The sequence below is a fragment of the Martes martes genome (assembly GCF_963455335.1).
Source record: "Martes martes genome assembly, chromosome: 4".
Classification (NCBI taxonomy): domain Eukaryota; kingdom Metazoa; phylum Chordata; class Mammalia; order Carnivora; family Mustelidae; genus Martes; species Martes martes.
The window spans coordinates 120,264,535-120,283,467 of record NC_137891.1 but is presented as its reverse complement, the minus strand read 5'-3'; the positions used below and the strand labels follow the sequence as shown (position 1 = coordinate 120,283,467).

General features: G+C 35.3%; 1 protein-coding gene across 1 annotated transcript in view; it reads right to left on the bottom strand.

Annotated features, from left to right (window-relative positions):
* Positions 1-18,933, bottom strand: part of COL24A1 (collagen type XXIV alpha 1 chain) — a gene marked incomplete at both ends in the record, with an annotated part of 371,273 nt that overhangs the window by 36,130 nt on the left and 316,210 nt on the right. The window contains 6 exons of the mRNA XM_080801684.1: positions 949-984; positions 5,451-5,504; positions 9,422-9,484; positions 10,278-10,331; positions 10,426-10,533; positions 12,108-12,215. Of these exons, the coding sequence (XP_080657810.1) occupies positions 949-984; positions 5,451-5,504; positions 9,422-9,484; positions 10,278-10,331; positions 10,426-10,533; positions 12,108-12,215 (423 nt within the window). The remainder of the gene's footprint in view (positions 1-948; positions 985-5,450; positions 5,505-9,421; positions 9,485-10,277; positions 10,332-10,425; positions 10,534-12,107; positions 12,216-18,933) is intronic.

Sequence of the window (18,933 nt, the reverse complement as noted above, 5' to 3'; positions counted from 1 at the left end):
GGGCACTCGGCTGGCTCAGTCAGTAGAACATGCATCTCTTGATCACGGGGTTGGGAGTTCAAGCCTCATGTTGGGTGCAGAGAGAACTTAAAAATAAAATCTTAAAAAAAAATCTATTTTGATCCCTTTGGGATTCTTAGACTACCTAAAATCACTCAATTTCCCTTCTTCAGCTAATTAACATAACTGCAACTTATTTATCCTGAGCCCCAAGAATACCCTATGGTGAAAAGAGAAAATGTCAGCTGTCAATATAATTTCATTACTTTTTAAGCAAGATTTTTCTGCGACCTTCAAGTTTATTCTTATTTGCCTTCTAAACTTGGTTTCACTCCATGCCTGTGCTCTGTTTAAGCTGGTGCTTTAGTAAGTTCAGCAGAATCTCTGCTGGAAAAGTGGCCCCTTTACAAAACATCTTCTTTAACTGGGGGAAATGGCATCCCAGAAGAGTAAGAAATAGTGCCAGCATAAGCCATATAGAGCCAGAACGTGCTATGTACCTTTTGTCCATCCTCCTACAATTGTTTCCAATTGGCTGCAAAGCTAACGATTTGCTTCTGCTTGGCACCTCTTGGGCACTGACTGGACATAGTGGGTATAACCCCCCACGCCCCTGCCAAGGCAACTTGGTGGTGCTCTCACTCCAGGACTGTTGTAGAAGGCTCACAAAGCAAATGCCTGATGCTCGACAAGGTAAATATGTCATTTCACACAAGGGCTGGGAAGAATTTGATTGGCAGGCTCTTAAACATGTTTGGGGGGTGGGTACTCAGGTCCCACAACAATGTACCACTTAGATTAGTTCTACTTTCTGAAAACTCTAATTTTATTTTTATTCCACAAGTATTAGAGACATAATCATGAAAAAACCCCAAACAAGGTCCTTGCTTTTATGGAACCTAGGTAGCCTAGTGACAAGTGATAACATAACCAGAAATTTAAACTTACAGTTTCACCTCTAATGCCTTTTTCACCTCTGGGTCCCTACAAGAAAACAAAAAATGTTGTTTTAGTGCTACTGACAGTTACTTACCAAATGTAGTTGAGGCTATATACAGAAACACGATAACCTCTGTTTTTGTTTTTTCTATCTAGCAAACCTTCTTTAGCAAATTTATATAAATTATAGTTTCTTTTCCCTAAGGTAAGCAAAACAAAACACAAACAAAAACAAGGTATTGATTTATCACCTTGTGCACAAAGTGAGACAGGGACAACAAGCCCTCAGTGAAGCCGAAACAGCAGATCTGATAATCAGATACAGAGCTATTTAGAAGGGAATTTACCAGCTTAAATTCTTCTAATATTTGTTTACCTCAGCCTTTGAAAACCTTGTTTCTAGGGTGATGTCCTCCTTTTCTTTCATTTTCTCTATTCCTCCTTCTGAGCTACATCCCACAAACTTTGGTATGTTGTATACGAGAACATTCAGTTTTGATTATTTTCTAACTTTCCTTGAGATTTCCTCTTTGATCCATGGATTATTTAGAAGTACATGGTTAAATCTGCAAGTGTTTGGAGATTTTCTTATTATCTCTCCAGTTTACCAGTTTTTACTTTAATTCCATTATGGCCAGAGAACATACCTTGTGTGACTTCAGTTCTTTTAGGTTTAGTAAACAATTTTTTATGATTCAAAATATGGTCTATTTCAGTGATTTTTCCATGTACACTTGAAGAGAAAGTATAGTCTGTTATTAGATGGACCTATTCAAAAAATTTCTGTTAGTATTTTTGTTTTCATCCTTGTGGAAATTATATATGTATTTTTTATTTTAAAAATGAGATAGTACTATTTGTCTTTTCAGAAACCTGAATTTACACTTTCACAATATGTTATGAGTGTTTTCCACATCAATCCACATTCTTCTATACAATTATAATGTTTATTTAGTGCTTAATAAACAATAATCTTTTATTGAATTTCCTATTAGATTATTTCTAATTTTGGTCATGCTAACACTGCAACGAATATCCTTGTATTCTATAAAAATTGTCCTCCAGAAAGTTTGAGTATGCATGCATGCCTGCACAATATGGGGGCTTATGACTTCTGACACACACCACGTATTATCATTCTTTGTTAATCTTGCAGGCTAAAATTACGATCTCATTATTTCACCATTGATCAGTTCTTCTGTGTTTCCTGATTGTTCTAAACTCCTTTTAAACTGGGATATTAACTTTCAGAAATGAATTTTTAAGATACCTTTATAGAACTTGTTTTTAATGCCCTACTCCACCTCCAGCCCGGTATTAACAACTTGGTATGTACGTTTTTTTGTACCTTTTTTCCTAAGCAAATATTGACAAATATATTTATGTATGTATGGGGTGACTGGTTATATTTTATAATACTGATATATACTCTTCTATGCATCAGATTTTTCACACTTAACAATACATCATGAACAGCCACAAGGCAGCTGAGCTAGATATAACTGGTCATTTTTAATAGTTGCATAGTATTCTATGAAATGGCTAGGCCACGGTTTATACAACCATTCTTCTACAAATGAACATGGGATTTCAAGTTTTGCTAATACATCCAGTACTGTGAAAAAAATTTTTTGTAAACTTTCCTTAGTGTATACTGAGTGCTTAATTTCTACTGCACAAATTTCTCTAAGTGGAACTGATTGGTCAAAAGGTATATGCACTTATATTTTATTTTATTTTTATTTTTTTAAAAGATTTTATTTATTCATCTGACAGACAGAGATCACAAGTAGGCAGAGAGGCAGGCAGAGAGGGGGAAGCAGGCTCCCTTCTGAGCAGAAAGCCCGATGCAGGGCTCAATCCCAGGACCCTGAGATCATGACCTGAGCCGAAGGCAGAGGCTTTAACCCACTGAGCCAACCAGGCGCCCCTATGCACTTATATTTTAACAAATATCTTTTTCCATGAAGGCTATAATTCACATTTCTACTACTACTGTTCTCCCTAATCCCCTTCTGAGGGGTTAGATGTAATATCTTGTTATGACTTTAATTTGCATTTCTGTTACTCTAAATTAGGAGAGCATCTTTCCAAAAAATTATTGACCTTTTGGATTTGTTCTTCAATTTTCTATTGAGCTTTCTATCTTTTTCATACCAAATTGTAAGACCTCTTTACACATGAAGTCATTATATATTTTTGCAATTGCTTTTCCCCAATTTAGACTAATTTTGTTTATGGAATCTTTTCCCATTCAAAATTTAAAAAATTTTAAGTGAACACATATTCTGTTCTATTATATAATTTTAGGATATCCTTTCTTATATAAAAGGTCTTCTCAACCTTAAAGCTACACTTTAGCTTTCTAAGTTTTTTTTAATAATTTAAAGTCTTAAAAAAAAGTTTAAAAAAAAAGTTGAGTGAAATATGGTTCCAATTTCTTACAGCAACAGTGGGACTAAAAATAATTCCATCTCCCCTGCCACTGGTATAAGAATGGGCATGTGGCTGATCAATGGACATGAGGAAAAAGGCAATGGGAGACTTCTGGAAAAAATCTTTTTCTCAAGATAGGGCTGCAGATCAGTTTTCACTTTGGATAATTATATCTGGATTTAATTGCTGAGAAATTACAGTTATCTTATAGAAGCTTCATTATGAAGCTAACACTCTGGATGACAGAGTAGAGACATGGAAAGAACCTGGTCTTCGATAACATGATTGAGTCACTAAATTAACCAAATCTGAAGCCCTTCCTACCTCCGGGCTTCCCATAATGTGATATAAATTTCCTTATTAAAACCACTTTGATTCAGGGTTCCTATTAACCTTAACAGCCACAATCATCCTGATACATCATTTTTGTTATGATTAAATTCCTATATATTCTGAGATCTAATTCTGGGCTCTAGCCTATTTACACTCATCTATTTGTTTATTCCTTTGTGCTACAATATAGTTTCATTTACAATGACTTAAAAGTAATGTTTCCTTATTTGGAAAAGCATATCTTTCATCCCCCACCACTATTTTTTTTCTCTCACAAAGTATCTGCCATTCTCAAGTGCTTATTCTTTCATAGTAGACTTTTCTTAGAAGATTCTTCTTAGAATGGAAAAAATGGAACATGGAAAATATTTGATGGGCATGTTGAATATCATAAGGACCTTTAAGAACTAGCTATACATAAAAGTTATTTTAATTGAGCCATTTCTTTATTATAGTTCCCTTGACTAATTAATATTTCACATTCTTAGACAGAGGAGAACAATTATTCAGTAATCACAAGTATGTGTTTCTTAGCTTGCTGAAGAACCACCCACCAAAATCAGAGAATTCTCCCACTTACAATCTCCCACTTAGACTATATAGCTCTGAGTGGTAACTGCTGAAAATCTAGAGAAATGTTGAGTTACACTTTTCATTTGCAAAATCAAAAATTCAACAATTTTGGTGGGAAATTCTTCCCTAATTTATCAAAGAGAATATTGTTTATCCCCAAAGCATTCCATTTTATAGATTAAGACTCTGTGTCTCTCCATATAATGCTTTCAAAGGAGTCAGAATATTGATTCCCTGCAGGGAATAACCTTTTTCCTCTCCAAATCTCAATTTGTCCCTACCTACTGGGTTCCTTCTCTTGTATGTTTCCACTACTATTAGTATTGTAAAACTCTACCCTGACCACTCTGCCAACCATTGTCTTATTTTTCTGTTTTATTTCATATTCAGATTTCTAAAGGCACTGGCCTCTACTAACTGTCTCAGTGTCCTCTCCAGACACAGCTTAGATGGGGGCAGAAAGAGCAGAAGAATCATCACCTATGTAATTCACTAGCTGTACCATCTTGAATTAACTAGGTGAACCTTTGTAAACCTAATCTGTTTCCCCATGTCTTAAATAGAAATAATAATACCTATTTTAAAAGTTTGTATAGGAATTTGAGAAAAGTTACTAAATATTTATATCTACTTCCTTCCTTACTGCAGTTTGTACTTTATCTTCTACTATAATTTATTTTCTTAAAGATCACTGTTAACCACTCCTTACTTGAAACTCATCTATCTGAACCTTGTGCTTTTCTGTTTTTCCTGGTATTCCCACAAACTATCTCTTTTCTTTATAGTGGGTGGGCACTTCCAAAGATTCAGATCTTGGCTGTCTGCACTTTTTTTGTTACACTTTCTCCTTCAGCAAACGGATTCTTTTTATTGCTTTAGTGATCACCTCTGTACTAATGGTGCTCAGCCCCTTCTCCCCTGCTCTAGGTCTACTTTCCTTTCTCAACTTCAGTTTTAGTGTTTATCTCACTACATACACCTTTTTCAGTACACATATGGTCTCTAAGCTCTCAGGAATCACCTTCTAGATGACCATGTACATCTATTTTTGCCCTTGGCTTCTCAAATACCCAGAGTAATCGTTTTTGGATTGCTCTAGAAATAGGATTAAAGAGGGAAAAACAAGAATATGAAAAAGAAAAGGAAGAACTATATTGTAACAAACTTACAGTTCTACCTGTTGGGCCTATTATACCTTCTTTGCCAAAGGGGCCAGTGTTTCCCTGTTGAAGTAAAAGAAAATCAGTCAGTCTCACTGCCAGTATAATACAGAAAAATTCTAGAAAATTTCTTGTAACAGTAAAATAGTCCATGTCCACATAATTCCAGATTTTAGTATAAAATCTAATAATATCAAAAGAAATCATAGTACTTTCAACTTGCCATATGTGACACAATTCTATATATTATTACAGATTCCTATCAGAAGAGTTACATCTATATAATTTCTAACAAACTGATAAATCAGCAATATAATTTTTGGGTGGTGATAACTTTAATGATGCCATTTTACATGTGGGTTATTACATTAAAAATGCAAGTACTTTACATAAAAAAGACTACATAGAATGATGAACAAAATTTTGAATAACTTTCTTTATAGAGGTTGAAGGAGATGTCTGAGTGACTTGCAGCATGGAATTGAGAGAAGGTATGGGAAAGAAACAAAGAGCATCATATGTGACAAACTTCAGTTTCTCCATCTGTTAAATATGATTGCCTGTATCCTAGGGCCATTTTGAGACTTAAATGTGAAAAATGATTTTGAAACTGTAAGCGGTTATTGATTATGAAGATAACCTTGAATAAGCTCAGTCTGGTCAATTCTTCCCAAACTATGTATGGGAGCTATCTTTTTTTTAATTGAAGTATAACTCACATACAATATCTTATTAGTTTCCGGTGTACATCACAGTGATTCAAAATTTTTATATATTATAAAATGATCCCCACGCTAAGTCTAGTTACTGACAGCATACAACGCTATTACAATATTACTGACTATACTTCCTATTGTATAGATTACATCCTCAGGACTTACTTATTTTATAACTGGAAGTTTGTACCTCATAATTCTTCTCACCCATTTTGTCCGCCCCCAACCCCTCCCCTCCTCTAGGAACCAACAGTTTGCTTCCTTATATCTATGTATCTGTTTCAGTTTTGTTTTGTTGGCTTGTTTTTATTTTTTAGATTCTACACACAAGTAAGATCATGCTGTATCTTCCTTTCTCTGTCTGATTTACCATTTCTTTATGAATACAAAATACCTGTTGTAGTTATTTTCCCTCAACCTCCACTTGCAGCAAATTTCAGCCTTTCTGGTTCACACTTAACCTGAATTCTTAAATGTAGGTATCTAATAGGCTTTCTCTTTATCCAACTCCTGCCATGGTACAGAAAATACTAGAAATTGAGATGGTTATGTCATAAAATCTATTCACAGACAGCCTAGAATGAGAGAAATTAGCTGGTACTATAAAAGTAAATCTAATGGAATCACTTTTATTTTTTAATTTTTTTTAATAGATTTTATTTATTTATTTGACAGACAGAGATCACAGGTAGGCAGAGAGGCAGGAAGAGAGATGGGGGAAGCAGGTTCCCCGCTGAGCAGAGAGCCCGATGCGGGGCTCCATCCCAGGACACTGGGATCATGACCTGAGCCAAAGGCAGAGGCTTTAACCCACTGAGCTACCCAGGCGCCCCGGAATCACTTTTAAATACAAAGACTGACTTTAAGTGTTAATTTGTAAATATGGTCCCCAAATCTCAAAGATCTACAACCCAATCAAGACATAGAACACTACATCAAAAACTAATGATGTACTGTATGGTGACTAACATAACACGATAAAAAAAAAGAGAGTTGATTCATAAACTAATCAAATTTAAGCCCTAGGTCAGTTTATCACTGAAAAAAAAGTCAACAAAGCTTTAATTTAATGAACTGGATCATGATCTGACTCTCTAAAATAGTGATTTGTTTAAAGAATGGAGAGGTATACATGAACTCTAGAAAATGGTAGACCAACAGCAAAAAAAAGTGTCTATGCTTATCTAAATGTGTCTGAAAGACAAGGTGTTATGATTTTATTTATTATTTATTTTATATTTTTAGAGAGGGAGAGAGAGGTGGTGGGGAAGGGGCAGAGGAAGAGGGCGAGAGATAATCTTAAGCCAGCTCCATGCCCAGCACGGAGCATGAGGCAGGGCTCCATCTCACAATGCCAACAACATGACCTAAGCTGAAACCAAGAGTCAGACACTTAATCGACTAAGTCACCCAGGTGACCCTGAGGTGTTATGATTTTAATGGTTGGTCCAGTTAACTACATTACTACATCTTTGAAATGAAGAAAAATTAATCCAGATTTCCTACTTCAATTAATTTATTTAATCATCTAGTATTTATTGATTGTTGAGCAAGAACTAGTTATGAGGCCACTTAATATCCATTCAATATTCTAATTATACAATTAGCAGGCAACCTTATAACATATTATTTGGCCAGTCAGCTGTGAATTCAGATTTTGGCTCTTCTACTTACTAGCCAGGTATGGCCTTGAGCAAATTACCTTTCAGAGACTTAGTTTCCCCACCTGAAAAATGGGGATGATGGCATCTCTCACAGGATTTTTATCAGAATTAAATGAGAGAAGGGACACAGACTGAACACTGGTAGATAATAGTTTTTTTGCTAAGTACTAACCTATCATGACTTTTCACTTGTTTTTATAATGACTCAGTAAGAGATATCTGCAATTACAAATTAATATTCATGAACAGTTACCAGAACTTTACTATTGGTGAACTGATAAAATTTCTGGAGCTGCAAAGCAGTACAGGGCTCAGACTCTGGCCTACAGAAACCCAGTGCCTAGTAAGATTCTGCTTAGGACAGATGTCAGGCAGGTAGCCAAATATCAAGAAAGGACTAATTAATTGAGAAAGCTTAATAAAACTACAATGAAGGGATTTAATTACTAGGGAACTTAATATATGTAAGAACTTAAAAGCGATGTTTATTAGAGAGAAGGCTTTCCACATATAACTCACCTGTGGATCATCAAGAATTGGGCCTCATATAAAAGCACCAAATTTCCACGGTTCTTCAGGAATCATAAAAATAACTAATAAATTTGCACCTGAAGAAATGTTGAGGCGGGTCTTTAAACAAACATTTCTCAGGGCAACATTGACCTTTGTGTTACTGAAAATAATTTATTGTAAGAGTTGGAGAAGGAGTGTAGGATTTCAAAAATTTGACTGTTCATTTAATATTTTGCACAAGACAGTGGTTTTCAGCTGTAAAGTTCTCGAGATTCTTTTCTCCTGCTTCTGGACCACTTTCTTTCTTCTCTTTGCTGTCTCCACCTTTGCCCCTGTAGCCACTATTACTCAAGGGGGTGCTACTGCTACAGTCAAACCACTGTTTGACATTTTATCGCTTTTTCCCCCCCCAGTTTTACAGATCATCTCATCAATTAGGAGACTGGTTAATGAAAGCAAAAACAAAACAAAGAGCAAAATAAAACAAAACCAAAACCAGTAACTGCTGATGGCTTATCTATCCCTACTTGTATTTGCTACACTTTGCAATTCTAGGTACTAAACAGCTAATGGGATTCTTCAGACACCAACCTTTGCAACTCTTTAAGCAGTTCCTCATTACTCTCCAGGGATAGCTACCCCTGAGCTGGGAAAACATAGCTATTGGGAAATATTTTTCAAAGTGTGGTGTGAGGAGTTCTGGTCCTAGACAAGCCTCCTCCAAGTGGTGCATGGCGGTGGTCTCTCGTCTCTGGTTGCATTAATGCTTATAACACGAAACTGCTTTATGTTTTTGTTCCTAATGTGAGTTAATAAATACATTATCCAGTATCAACATTAATTCTGATATGTATTTTCTAAAGTAAGAACAGGGAAGATGGGTGGTCTCTAGGATCTTTTGCTCAAATTAATATATGAACTGAAAAAGGCTGAGAACATTTGCATGGGATCTATTGAGTTTCTATCTTTAAAGTCATTTTATTAAGTTATTAATTTGGAGTATATTAATTTTAGAATTCTTAATGCTAATTCCTAAAATAAGCAAAGAATCACAACCTCCTGGCAAGCAGAATGGCTTTATACTTACTCTCTGTCCAATAGGACCTTTAGGACCTGATATTCCAACAATGCCAGCATCTCCCTCAGGACCCTAAAAATAGAATAAAAATAAAAAGTCAAAATCTTTCATTCTATATGAACATTTTACAAGTGAAATAATCTTGTAACAATCTATTGAGTTGGTTCTTAAAAAGTGGAATATTAATTAAACAGATAGCTAATGATGTACATGCTGAAGTACTATGGAGGAATTGTTCTGAACTATGCAAGTTACTTTGAAGTACACCAAAATGAATTCAGAGAGGGAGAGAGGGATAGATAGAGTCATGATAAAGCAAGTTGAGTAAAAAGTTATGGTGGAACCTAGGTAAGAGGTATATGGGTTTTTACTCATTCTCTCAACTTTGCTGTACGTTTGAACATTTTCAAAATAAAATGCTTGGGAAAATGGAATGTGAGGGGACAGAGGTGAGTTATTCTATAAAATTGGTAGGAAAATAAATAGCTATGTAAAATTTTATATTAATATTTAATTTCAAATTCAAGATTTAAAAAAAATTTTTTTTTATTTTATTTTGTTTTGACAGGCAGAGATCACAAGTAGGCAGAGAGACAGGCAGAGAGAGGAGGAAACAGGCCCCCCGCTGAGCAGAGAGCCCAATGCTGGGCCCGATCCCAGGACCCTGGGATCATGACCCAAGCCGACGGCAGAGGCTTTAGCCCACTGAGCCACCCAGGCGCCCCTTAATTTCAAATTCAAATATAGAACTCTACAAATGGAAATTTTACAGATTAGGAAATAGGTTGTCAGAGACTCAAGTCAGAGACTAAATATTGGTATTTCGACATCTTTCTGATGAATAGCAGAAAATGTGTAAACATACTCTGGGGCCTGGGAATCCTTGGAAACCTGTCAAACCTTGAACACCATGTTCTCCCTGCAATGTGAATGGACAGGATAGTCATTATTATGCAATGGTGGCCTGGCCTGTAAAATAGTAATACTTAGTGAATATCTGAGTTGACACATACAGGCTGCCCTTTCAGACCAGGTTCTCCACATGGTCCCTGATCACCCTGTGCTCCTCGGTGACCTCTTTTACCTTGAATTCCAGGTTGACCAGGTAGCCCTTGTTCACCCTATGGACAAAAAAAAAAAAAAAAAAGAAAGGTGATCTTGACTTTAGAATTTACAAGCATACTATGTTTTAAATGAAACCCTAATACAGGTCCATCCTTAGGCATAAGTACAAGGCACTGGGGAAATCAAATTCTGCATGGTCATTCTCTCTACCAATATTTTTCACACAAGTAATGTTTGATATAATAAGCAAGAAGTGTAACAGTGGGGAAAGAAAATTTCAGGGATTGTGGTCATAAGTGTGGAAAAAAGAGGGAAAGTGGAAGGATAGTGGGGCTAAAGAGAGAATGGTTAGAGGTGGTGGGGGGGTGTTTATGTATCATGGAATTTGTATTTTATTTGAATCCGTATTATTTTGTTGTGTTTTCCTCACCATATAGAGATGATTCAGCTGATATCAGAAACAGAGCAGGGTCTCCTAAAGTGTGTGAACCTTGATTTTGCCATGGTTATCTTTTCAATCCTATCATTAAGAAATTTCTAGTATTTGTTCCCCAAGGTTCCTTTTCATACATATTCCTTTCATCTCCTAAAATGTCACTTTAAAGATATACTTAAGCACTGCTGTTTTATTTGTAAAAGTGAAGGGTTTTCTAAATTCATTTTTATTTTATTTTTGAAATGAAAGTTGCAATATCTTTTACACCACTTCTAAAAATAATAATCAGGAGGAGTTTAGAGTTAGGTTAATAAAAAATGAAGTCTGGTAGATTTTGATCAAAGATTCTTTAAGATTAGCAAATTATCCTTCACTGTCTGGAAACAAAGACACAGCTATAGATCCTTCTTATTGTCAGGTCATACTTAAGAGATAGGAATTTTATTTCACTTTCTGGTCTTAGCACTGGGTCAGCTACATTGAATTTTAGTGGAAAGGGATGAGTCATTTCCAGTTTACCCATATGGGTCAGAATATCTGAACATTCCTTAGAACTGAAACTATGAAAATCAAATTAAGAGGTGATAATGATGAGGGTGCCAACATCTTAATCCCTGGCTTTTATAAAATTGCTTTAGACACTGGAGTCATCTCTTGGTTGTAGGGGTCAGTTCTGCATTGAGATAGCTCTAAATCAGGTTTTGCTTAGAAAGCCTTATTGAATATACAATACTCCATTCAATGAATGTTAATGCAAGATTTAATGATGATCACTTTGACTCTAAGAAATAAGCTCTACTCCTATCAGATTTATGAACTGTTGGGTAGATTCAGATTCAGAGGAATAGGAAGTATTTCTAAGAAAGTATGTATCTGGAAGTAATAAGATTTCTCTTTCTAGGAGGAGACAGAGGATTACAGGAAAGAAGAAACAGAATGAGTCAAAGAGCATCTTTTAAAGCATCGCCAATACTGAATTAATGAGTTGTTCTGGCAATTATACGCACTGTGGTTATCACAGGAGAGGAGAATGTCCAGGCCACACACTTTCCTTTTCTTCCTAATGTGTTTTTACTATTGGTCAAATTTATTAAAAACCATTAATCTTACCATCCTGTGATCTAGCCAATGAACTCAGGGACAAGATGTTTGTCAATGGTGCTGCTCATCTATCAGAAGAAAATGTTAAAGTACCTTTGGGCCTGGGACCCCTGTGCTTCCTGGGAGGCCTGATGACCCCTTGGCTCCTCGAGGACCTGGAGACCCAACCAGGCCTGTTCTTCCTGGGCTGCCTCTCGTGCCCTAAGAAATAAGAAATGAAAATTGGGGCATTTCCTAAAAATCCATCCAGAGGCTCAGTATATATAGGAGGGGATGGTGTTCTGAAAGGCTGCTGTTGCCACATTGTCCGGGTTTGAGACCTATCCTGGGCTTCTTTCCCAAATAAGTAACATACTTAAGTAATGTTTTGACTCACCTAAAGTCTCTAATTATAGTTAATGTAATGGTCTGAGGTATTTAAAATGAAAATACTGAGGCAGTACAGTCTGTCAGTACCTTCTGACTTAAATAGCTTAGGTGCAAAGTATGTGTGTTGTATTCTAACTTTCTGTATTTTATTTTGGGCATGCATGACAACTCTAATAACTGATTAATGTTTCCTTAAGAAAAATATTCTATGGATATTAACTAGACCTACTGTGGTGATCATTTCTCAATACACACATATATCGATTCATTATGTTGTATACCTGAAACTAATATAATATTTTATGTCCCTTATAAATGTTTCAATTTAAAAAAAAGATGAAGAAATTAAAAAAAAAAAGTTTCTGAGCGGATCATTTGTTAGCCCAGCATGGAAAATCACTTACTGATATGACTTACATCATGTCCTCAAAGTAAACTTGCTTAAGATTATTACCTTTTGGCAAGAAAACAGCCTGAAATGGTAAAGACATTGGAGCAGCTTCAATAGCCAATTAAAAAACAAGGCAAATGCTTTTCAGTGGTTTTCCTTGCCTCTTGATGAATCAAAAGATGTTACCAATACTACTCAGTTGTTGATTTGGGGAGCCAACGCTGTGTTGAAGTGACCGAAGAGCTAACCTATGTGAACAGTCTGCAGATTGACTATAGATGAGAATATTTTCAAAGAATTTAAAACACTGAATCAGTACAACCTCAAGTGGAATCTCCTAAAATGTGATAAAAACTAATAGCAATGCATTGGGAAAATATTTATTGAACAAATTTACAAAAGTTGTGAAAATGTAGTGTATTTAAAGCTATGGGTGTTCACTGTATTATCCACCATCAGGTACACTGAGGAAAACACTCACCTAGCATGTGTTATTGAACCAGTGGTGCCAATAGTGAATTTCACTGACTCTGGCAATCTTCATCCATTTTGTGGTATTTTTTGTGAAAATAGAAACTGAATATCCTAATTTTCACTATCACACAGCAATCTGATGGCTCAGCAGAGATAAAGTTTTATTGAGATATTTTAAGAATGAGATTGAAATGTTTTTGAATGGGAACACCCACCCTCAACCTCTATGATTGAATGATGAATGGGTTTAGGGGTTAGATTTTGCTGCAATGCCTATAAGTGAAGCATATACTTTGGTAGTCGTTTATTTTTCTTTTTCCTTCTTTTTTTTTTAAGGGTGAGGACAGAGGCAGATGCAGAGGGAGACCGAAAATCTTAAGCATGCTCCATGTTCAGCACAGAGCCCAACACAGAGCTTGATCTTACAACCCCAAGATCATGGCCTAAGGCAAAATCAAGAGTTGGACGCTTAACTGACTTGAGTCACCCAGGTGACCCAAGTCATTTCTTTTTCTTTCTTTTCTTTCCTTTCTTTTTTTTTTTTTTTTTTTAAAGTAATCTCTATACCCAACACGGAGCTTGAACTTACAACCCTAAGATCAATAGTCACATGCTGTACCAACTGAGCCAGCCAGGCACCCCATGGGCCAGAGTCATTTTGACGACAACTAATGTTTGAATCACAAGAACATCAACAACTTTATACATTTCCTGTGATGTCAAAAATTAAAACAATAAATCAGATCTTCATTTCCTACACAAATTTGCAGTGGGTAGATTTTCTGAGCTCAACTCCTTTCAGCAGCATTTTTTTTAGCACTAGAGGCAAGACATTTCTGTACCTCAAAATCCATTTAACTGTGCAGCTGAGGAGTTCCCACCTAACAGTTCAACTGGAAATGCTAATATACAATGTAATGACATGCTAGAAGGCAAATAATCAAGAGAAGAATCTAACAGAATTTTACAAATTCCTTCCAAGCAACAAATATGCACAATTAAAATCATATGTTCATGAATTTGGCAGTACTTATAAGTGTGAAAGAATTTTCAAAGATAAAATTTGGAAAACATGCAAAATCTCATTATAGGTCAGCATTAACAAATAAAAAGAAAATTTTGATGATAGGGAACTGTAATAAGCTAAATGTTATCTCTCCTCCCACAAATAATACTATTTTTTCTCATAAGTAGACTTGTATTACAAAAAATTGTACTAAATTATTATATTTTCAATTTCATAAAGAAAAATTTTGTGAAAATCTATTTTTTCTCGTTATATAAGTTCTTAAATAGTACCTTAATTTTGCCTACTGCCCTACAAAGCCTAAAATGCAATATTTACAGAAAACATTTGTCAACCCCTATTTTAGGAGATGACTGCTACTTTTTGAATTGATTCCTGGGATACTAAACTGGGTTATGCAATCATTCTTCTAGGCATTCAGCAAATATTTGATTATGATATAGAATATCATTATGTGAAAGCAAGGTCATGGGAAGCCCTATGAGCAATACAAAAATAAATAAAATAAGGTTTTTGTTTTCAAGAAGCTTAAAATTAAGTGAAAAAGATAAAATGTAATATACAAATAGTTATAATAAAGACAAATATTTTAAAGATTTCCAGATGAGAAGAGAGGTACAAAGCAAATACTAGAGGGATCTTGAATAGGGGAAATTTTCTTTGGTGTTAATCAAAAAGGCATTACTGAGAAAGTAGATTAGAGCAAGATCACAAGATAAAGATATTGTTGGGGCACCTAGATGGCTCAGTCAGTTAAGAGTCCGATTCTTGATTTCAACTCAGGTCATGATCTCATGGTTGTGAGATCGGGCCCTGCATTAGAATCCCGTGTCCAGCTCTGTGCTGAGCATGGAACCTACTTGGGATCCTTTTTCCCTGTCCTCTTTCCCTCCCCCCACTCACATATGCTTTCTCTCAAAAAAATAAAAGATAAAGATATTGCCCTTAAAGATAAAGATATTGGGGCGCCTGGGTGGCTCAGTGGGTTAAAGCCTCTGCCTTCAGCTCAGGTCATGATCCCAGGGTCCTGGGATCGAGCCCCGCATCAGGCTCTCTGCTTATCAGGGAGCCTGCTTCCTCCTCTCTCTCTGCCTGCCTCTCTGCCTACTTGTAATCTCTGTCTGTCAAAATAAATTAAAAAAGAAAAAAAAGATTTTCCCTCTCCTTTAAAAAAAAAAAAAAGATAAAGATATTGCCCTATCACAAATGTGATAGGAGAGGTGATTTGTCAAAAAGAGAGTCTCTTAAAAAAAAAAAAAATGGGGCACCTGGGTGGCTCAGTGGTTTAAAGCCTCTGCTTTCTGCTCAGGTCATGATCCTAGGGTTGTAGGATGGAGACCCACATTGGGCTCTCTGCTCAGCAGAGAGCCTGCTTCCCCTCCCTCCCCACTGCCTGCCTCTCTGCCTACTTATGATCTCTATCTGTCAAATAAATAAATAAAATCTTAAAAAAAATAGTCATTTCTGTAGAAGGCCTGGTTGGGAGAATAAGATCTAAAGATAAAGCTGATTTTGAATATAATACTGAAGTATTATTCCTTTTTTCCCCCAAGTTATTTCTTCCAAATTATATCATCACATACCTTTTCATTCTTTTACTTATGGTAAATAATTCAACATAGTTAAAGAATTACCTTTTCCAGGTAGATTTTCTTCATGATCACAAAACTGACTAAAATAATGAATGAAAATGTATTTTATATTCCTAGGTGCCATGTACTATGCTGGGAACTTACAGGAAGACACCTACTGGATACCTACAGGATATAGGTTCATATTTCTTAATTTGATCTCTAAACCTTTTTTTTGTCCCAATATAACATTGACTATTTTTATCTCTTACCATTTCTCTATGTTAGTGGCTCTCAATATACATTAAAGAACAATTATGAGGACAAAATCCTCATTGGGAAAAGGTGAAAGGAAGGGGAGAAATAAAGACAGAAGTACAGTAGGGGAAAGAGCGAGAAGGGGAAAAGGTAGGGAGAGAGAGAGACAGAATGAGAGGGAGGAAGCAGGGTTGGGCAGATAGAAAAGAGAAAGAGAGCCACATTGTGGACTTAAGATTCAGGTGGTATGGTTCTCCCATGTCGCTTGCATCATTAATCCAAGTGCACTAATCTCTACTTCCTTCCCCTTGCCACATGAACTTGAGAACCCTGGATTCATGTAATTTATCCTATTTCTTTCCTCTTGCCACACAAATCCTGGATTCATGACATGGTGTCATTTTAGAACTCATTAATGCAAATGAAAGCAAATCCAGTCATAGTCATCTGAGACTCTGGGATATAAAATTCCAAAAATGTTCAGTGAAGACATAGCTGTTATACCAATGGCCAGGTCTCTAAAAGGAATATGAATTTACAGAAAAGGCAAGTCTCAAAAAACTGAATTCTGATAAACACTGTCCTCCCCACTGAAAACAAAAACAGGTGAGAAATCCAAAGAAACCGATGACTTGAAGGAAGGTATGTAAGCAAGGGAAAACAAAAACAAAACATACATACTCAGGTCAATATATAGACTTAGTTCCAGAGTTAAACTAAGTAGAAAGCAGATGAGTGTAAGGATTAAAAAAAAAAAAAAAGGTGGATTGTCTTGCAAGGCTGTGAATATCCTACCCTTGAATGTATTACAGAGGTAATAGATGCCACAGGGAGAGGATAACACATGACAGATTACCTGAGACAATTTTAGGATACCTCAACATTCCAGAATTCTAATAGAGTAGCACTTCACTTTTAACTTTAGGCAATTTTTCAAAGACCTTTATTCACCAACAGGAAAGAAAAAATATATCTTTCCAGTGATGCATGGACAACAGACATTCAGATCTTGCTGAATGCTCCAGAAATTCAATAGGTATTTTTAGCTGAGAATAAAAGGACCCTAAGACTAGTCCTCAAGGTTAACTGAAAACTAGAAACTTTACTTGCAGTGCTATCACACATTTAACAGGGCACACTGAATATGTTCCAAGTCACTTACTGTTCATGTTGGTTTCTTAGAGAGAAATTTGAGGATAGTAGCAGAGTGTTCTGCACAAAGTTCCAAACAATGTCTCATACAAGTAGAGAACAAATATTTCTTATTGTGAACACAAAGATGGATGAGTAATTTTAATTTCAAGAGAAACAGATGCTAATGCCTAAGCATTCTTTCCAGTGTCTTCTAAATGATTTATTTAAAACCAATCAGCAAAGAGTAAGTCATTCTGAGAAAATTAAAAAAAAAAATAAAATCATATTTAATTTGTTCAGAGATGGTGAAACCAACGAACAGTTTACCTGAGTTTTAAAAAAAAGTTAATAGTATGATAAGAGTACATGTCTCATGGCTAGAGACTTCCACTATCCTCAGATGGGGATAAATTCCCTGCTGAATAAGTTTTTTTTTCTAATTAACATATAACTGACATATAGTATTATGTAATTTTAAAGCCTACATAGTGCTGTTTTGGTACATTTGTGTTTATGTATTACAATGTGGTTATTGCAGTAATGTTGGCTAATACCTTTATTATATCACATGTTTATAATTTCTTTTTTGTGCTGAGAACAGTTAAGATTCAGTCTGCTAGCAACCTTGAAATTTACAATATGATATTGTTGATTATAATCACTATGTTGTGCATTAGATCTCCAGAACTTATTTATCTACTAGTTGTAAGTCTGTACTCTTAAATTGGTTTTCAACTCTGCAGGAAGTATCAATTTTGTCTAAACTGAAATTGATGACTGCTTGGGTCAGTCAGTAATCAACAATATCAGCCACAACAAGAGTTACTTTTTACTGAGTGTCTTCTGTGTATCAGAAACCATAATGGTTAAAAAAGAAGAAAGAAAGAAAGAAAGAAACAAACAAACAAACTACAACGGTAATATGGTTGTATTTTTTAATTTAATCTGATGTCAGTGAAGGAAATAAGAGGAACTCCTAATCTTTCACTTTGACTTCCCTGTGGGGGAAGGAAAGAAGGGTACATAAGCATATACATGTTTATGTAGAAAACTGCCTTTTTTCTGGAATTGAATAGAAAGATCTGGGACGGAAAATGGAGTTATCTGCATACATTCAGAGGACAGAAAGAGAAAGATTTTGAAGCAATGACGACTAGTTTATATATAATAGTGAAACATAAAGTGAATGTCACTCTGTTACTTCCTAGGCCTCTTAATTTAGACGTTGTAATTTCATTAGAATTGAAACAAATATATTAAGGAATAAATAACAAATACACATTTTTAAGTATAGGCAAAAATAGAAATCCACATTTTAAAGTAGATTAACAAAGGAAAACCATCTTTAAAACTATGTTGAATAAAAAGACAAATATTTTTAACATTAATTTTATTGATGTCTCAACAGCAGAGTGGTAAGTTTAAAATGACACTAAACTTCAAATTAGTTGATGTTTTTCTTTATAGTAGCACCTTGAAAATCACTAGAAAGTTTTTTCCTTTCCCTACTTCCAAGCATCCTCTGTGCTCATACTATTATGTTTATATATTTATTTACTATGGGAGAAAATAGCAATTAAAATTACTTTACTTACTGTAGTACAAAAAAATAAGTATGATGCCGTAATTTTTTTTTGCATTATTAGGCAACGTAAGTACTGCATTTTTTGTTAAGCCAGCAAACCAATGAGTTAT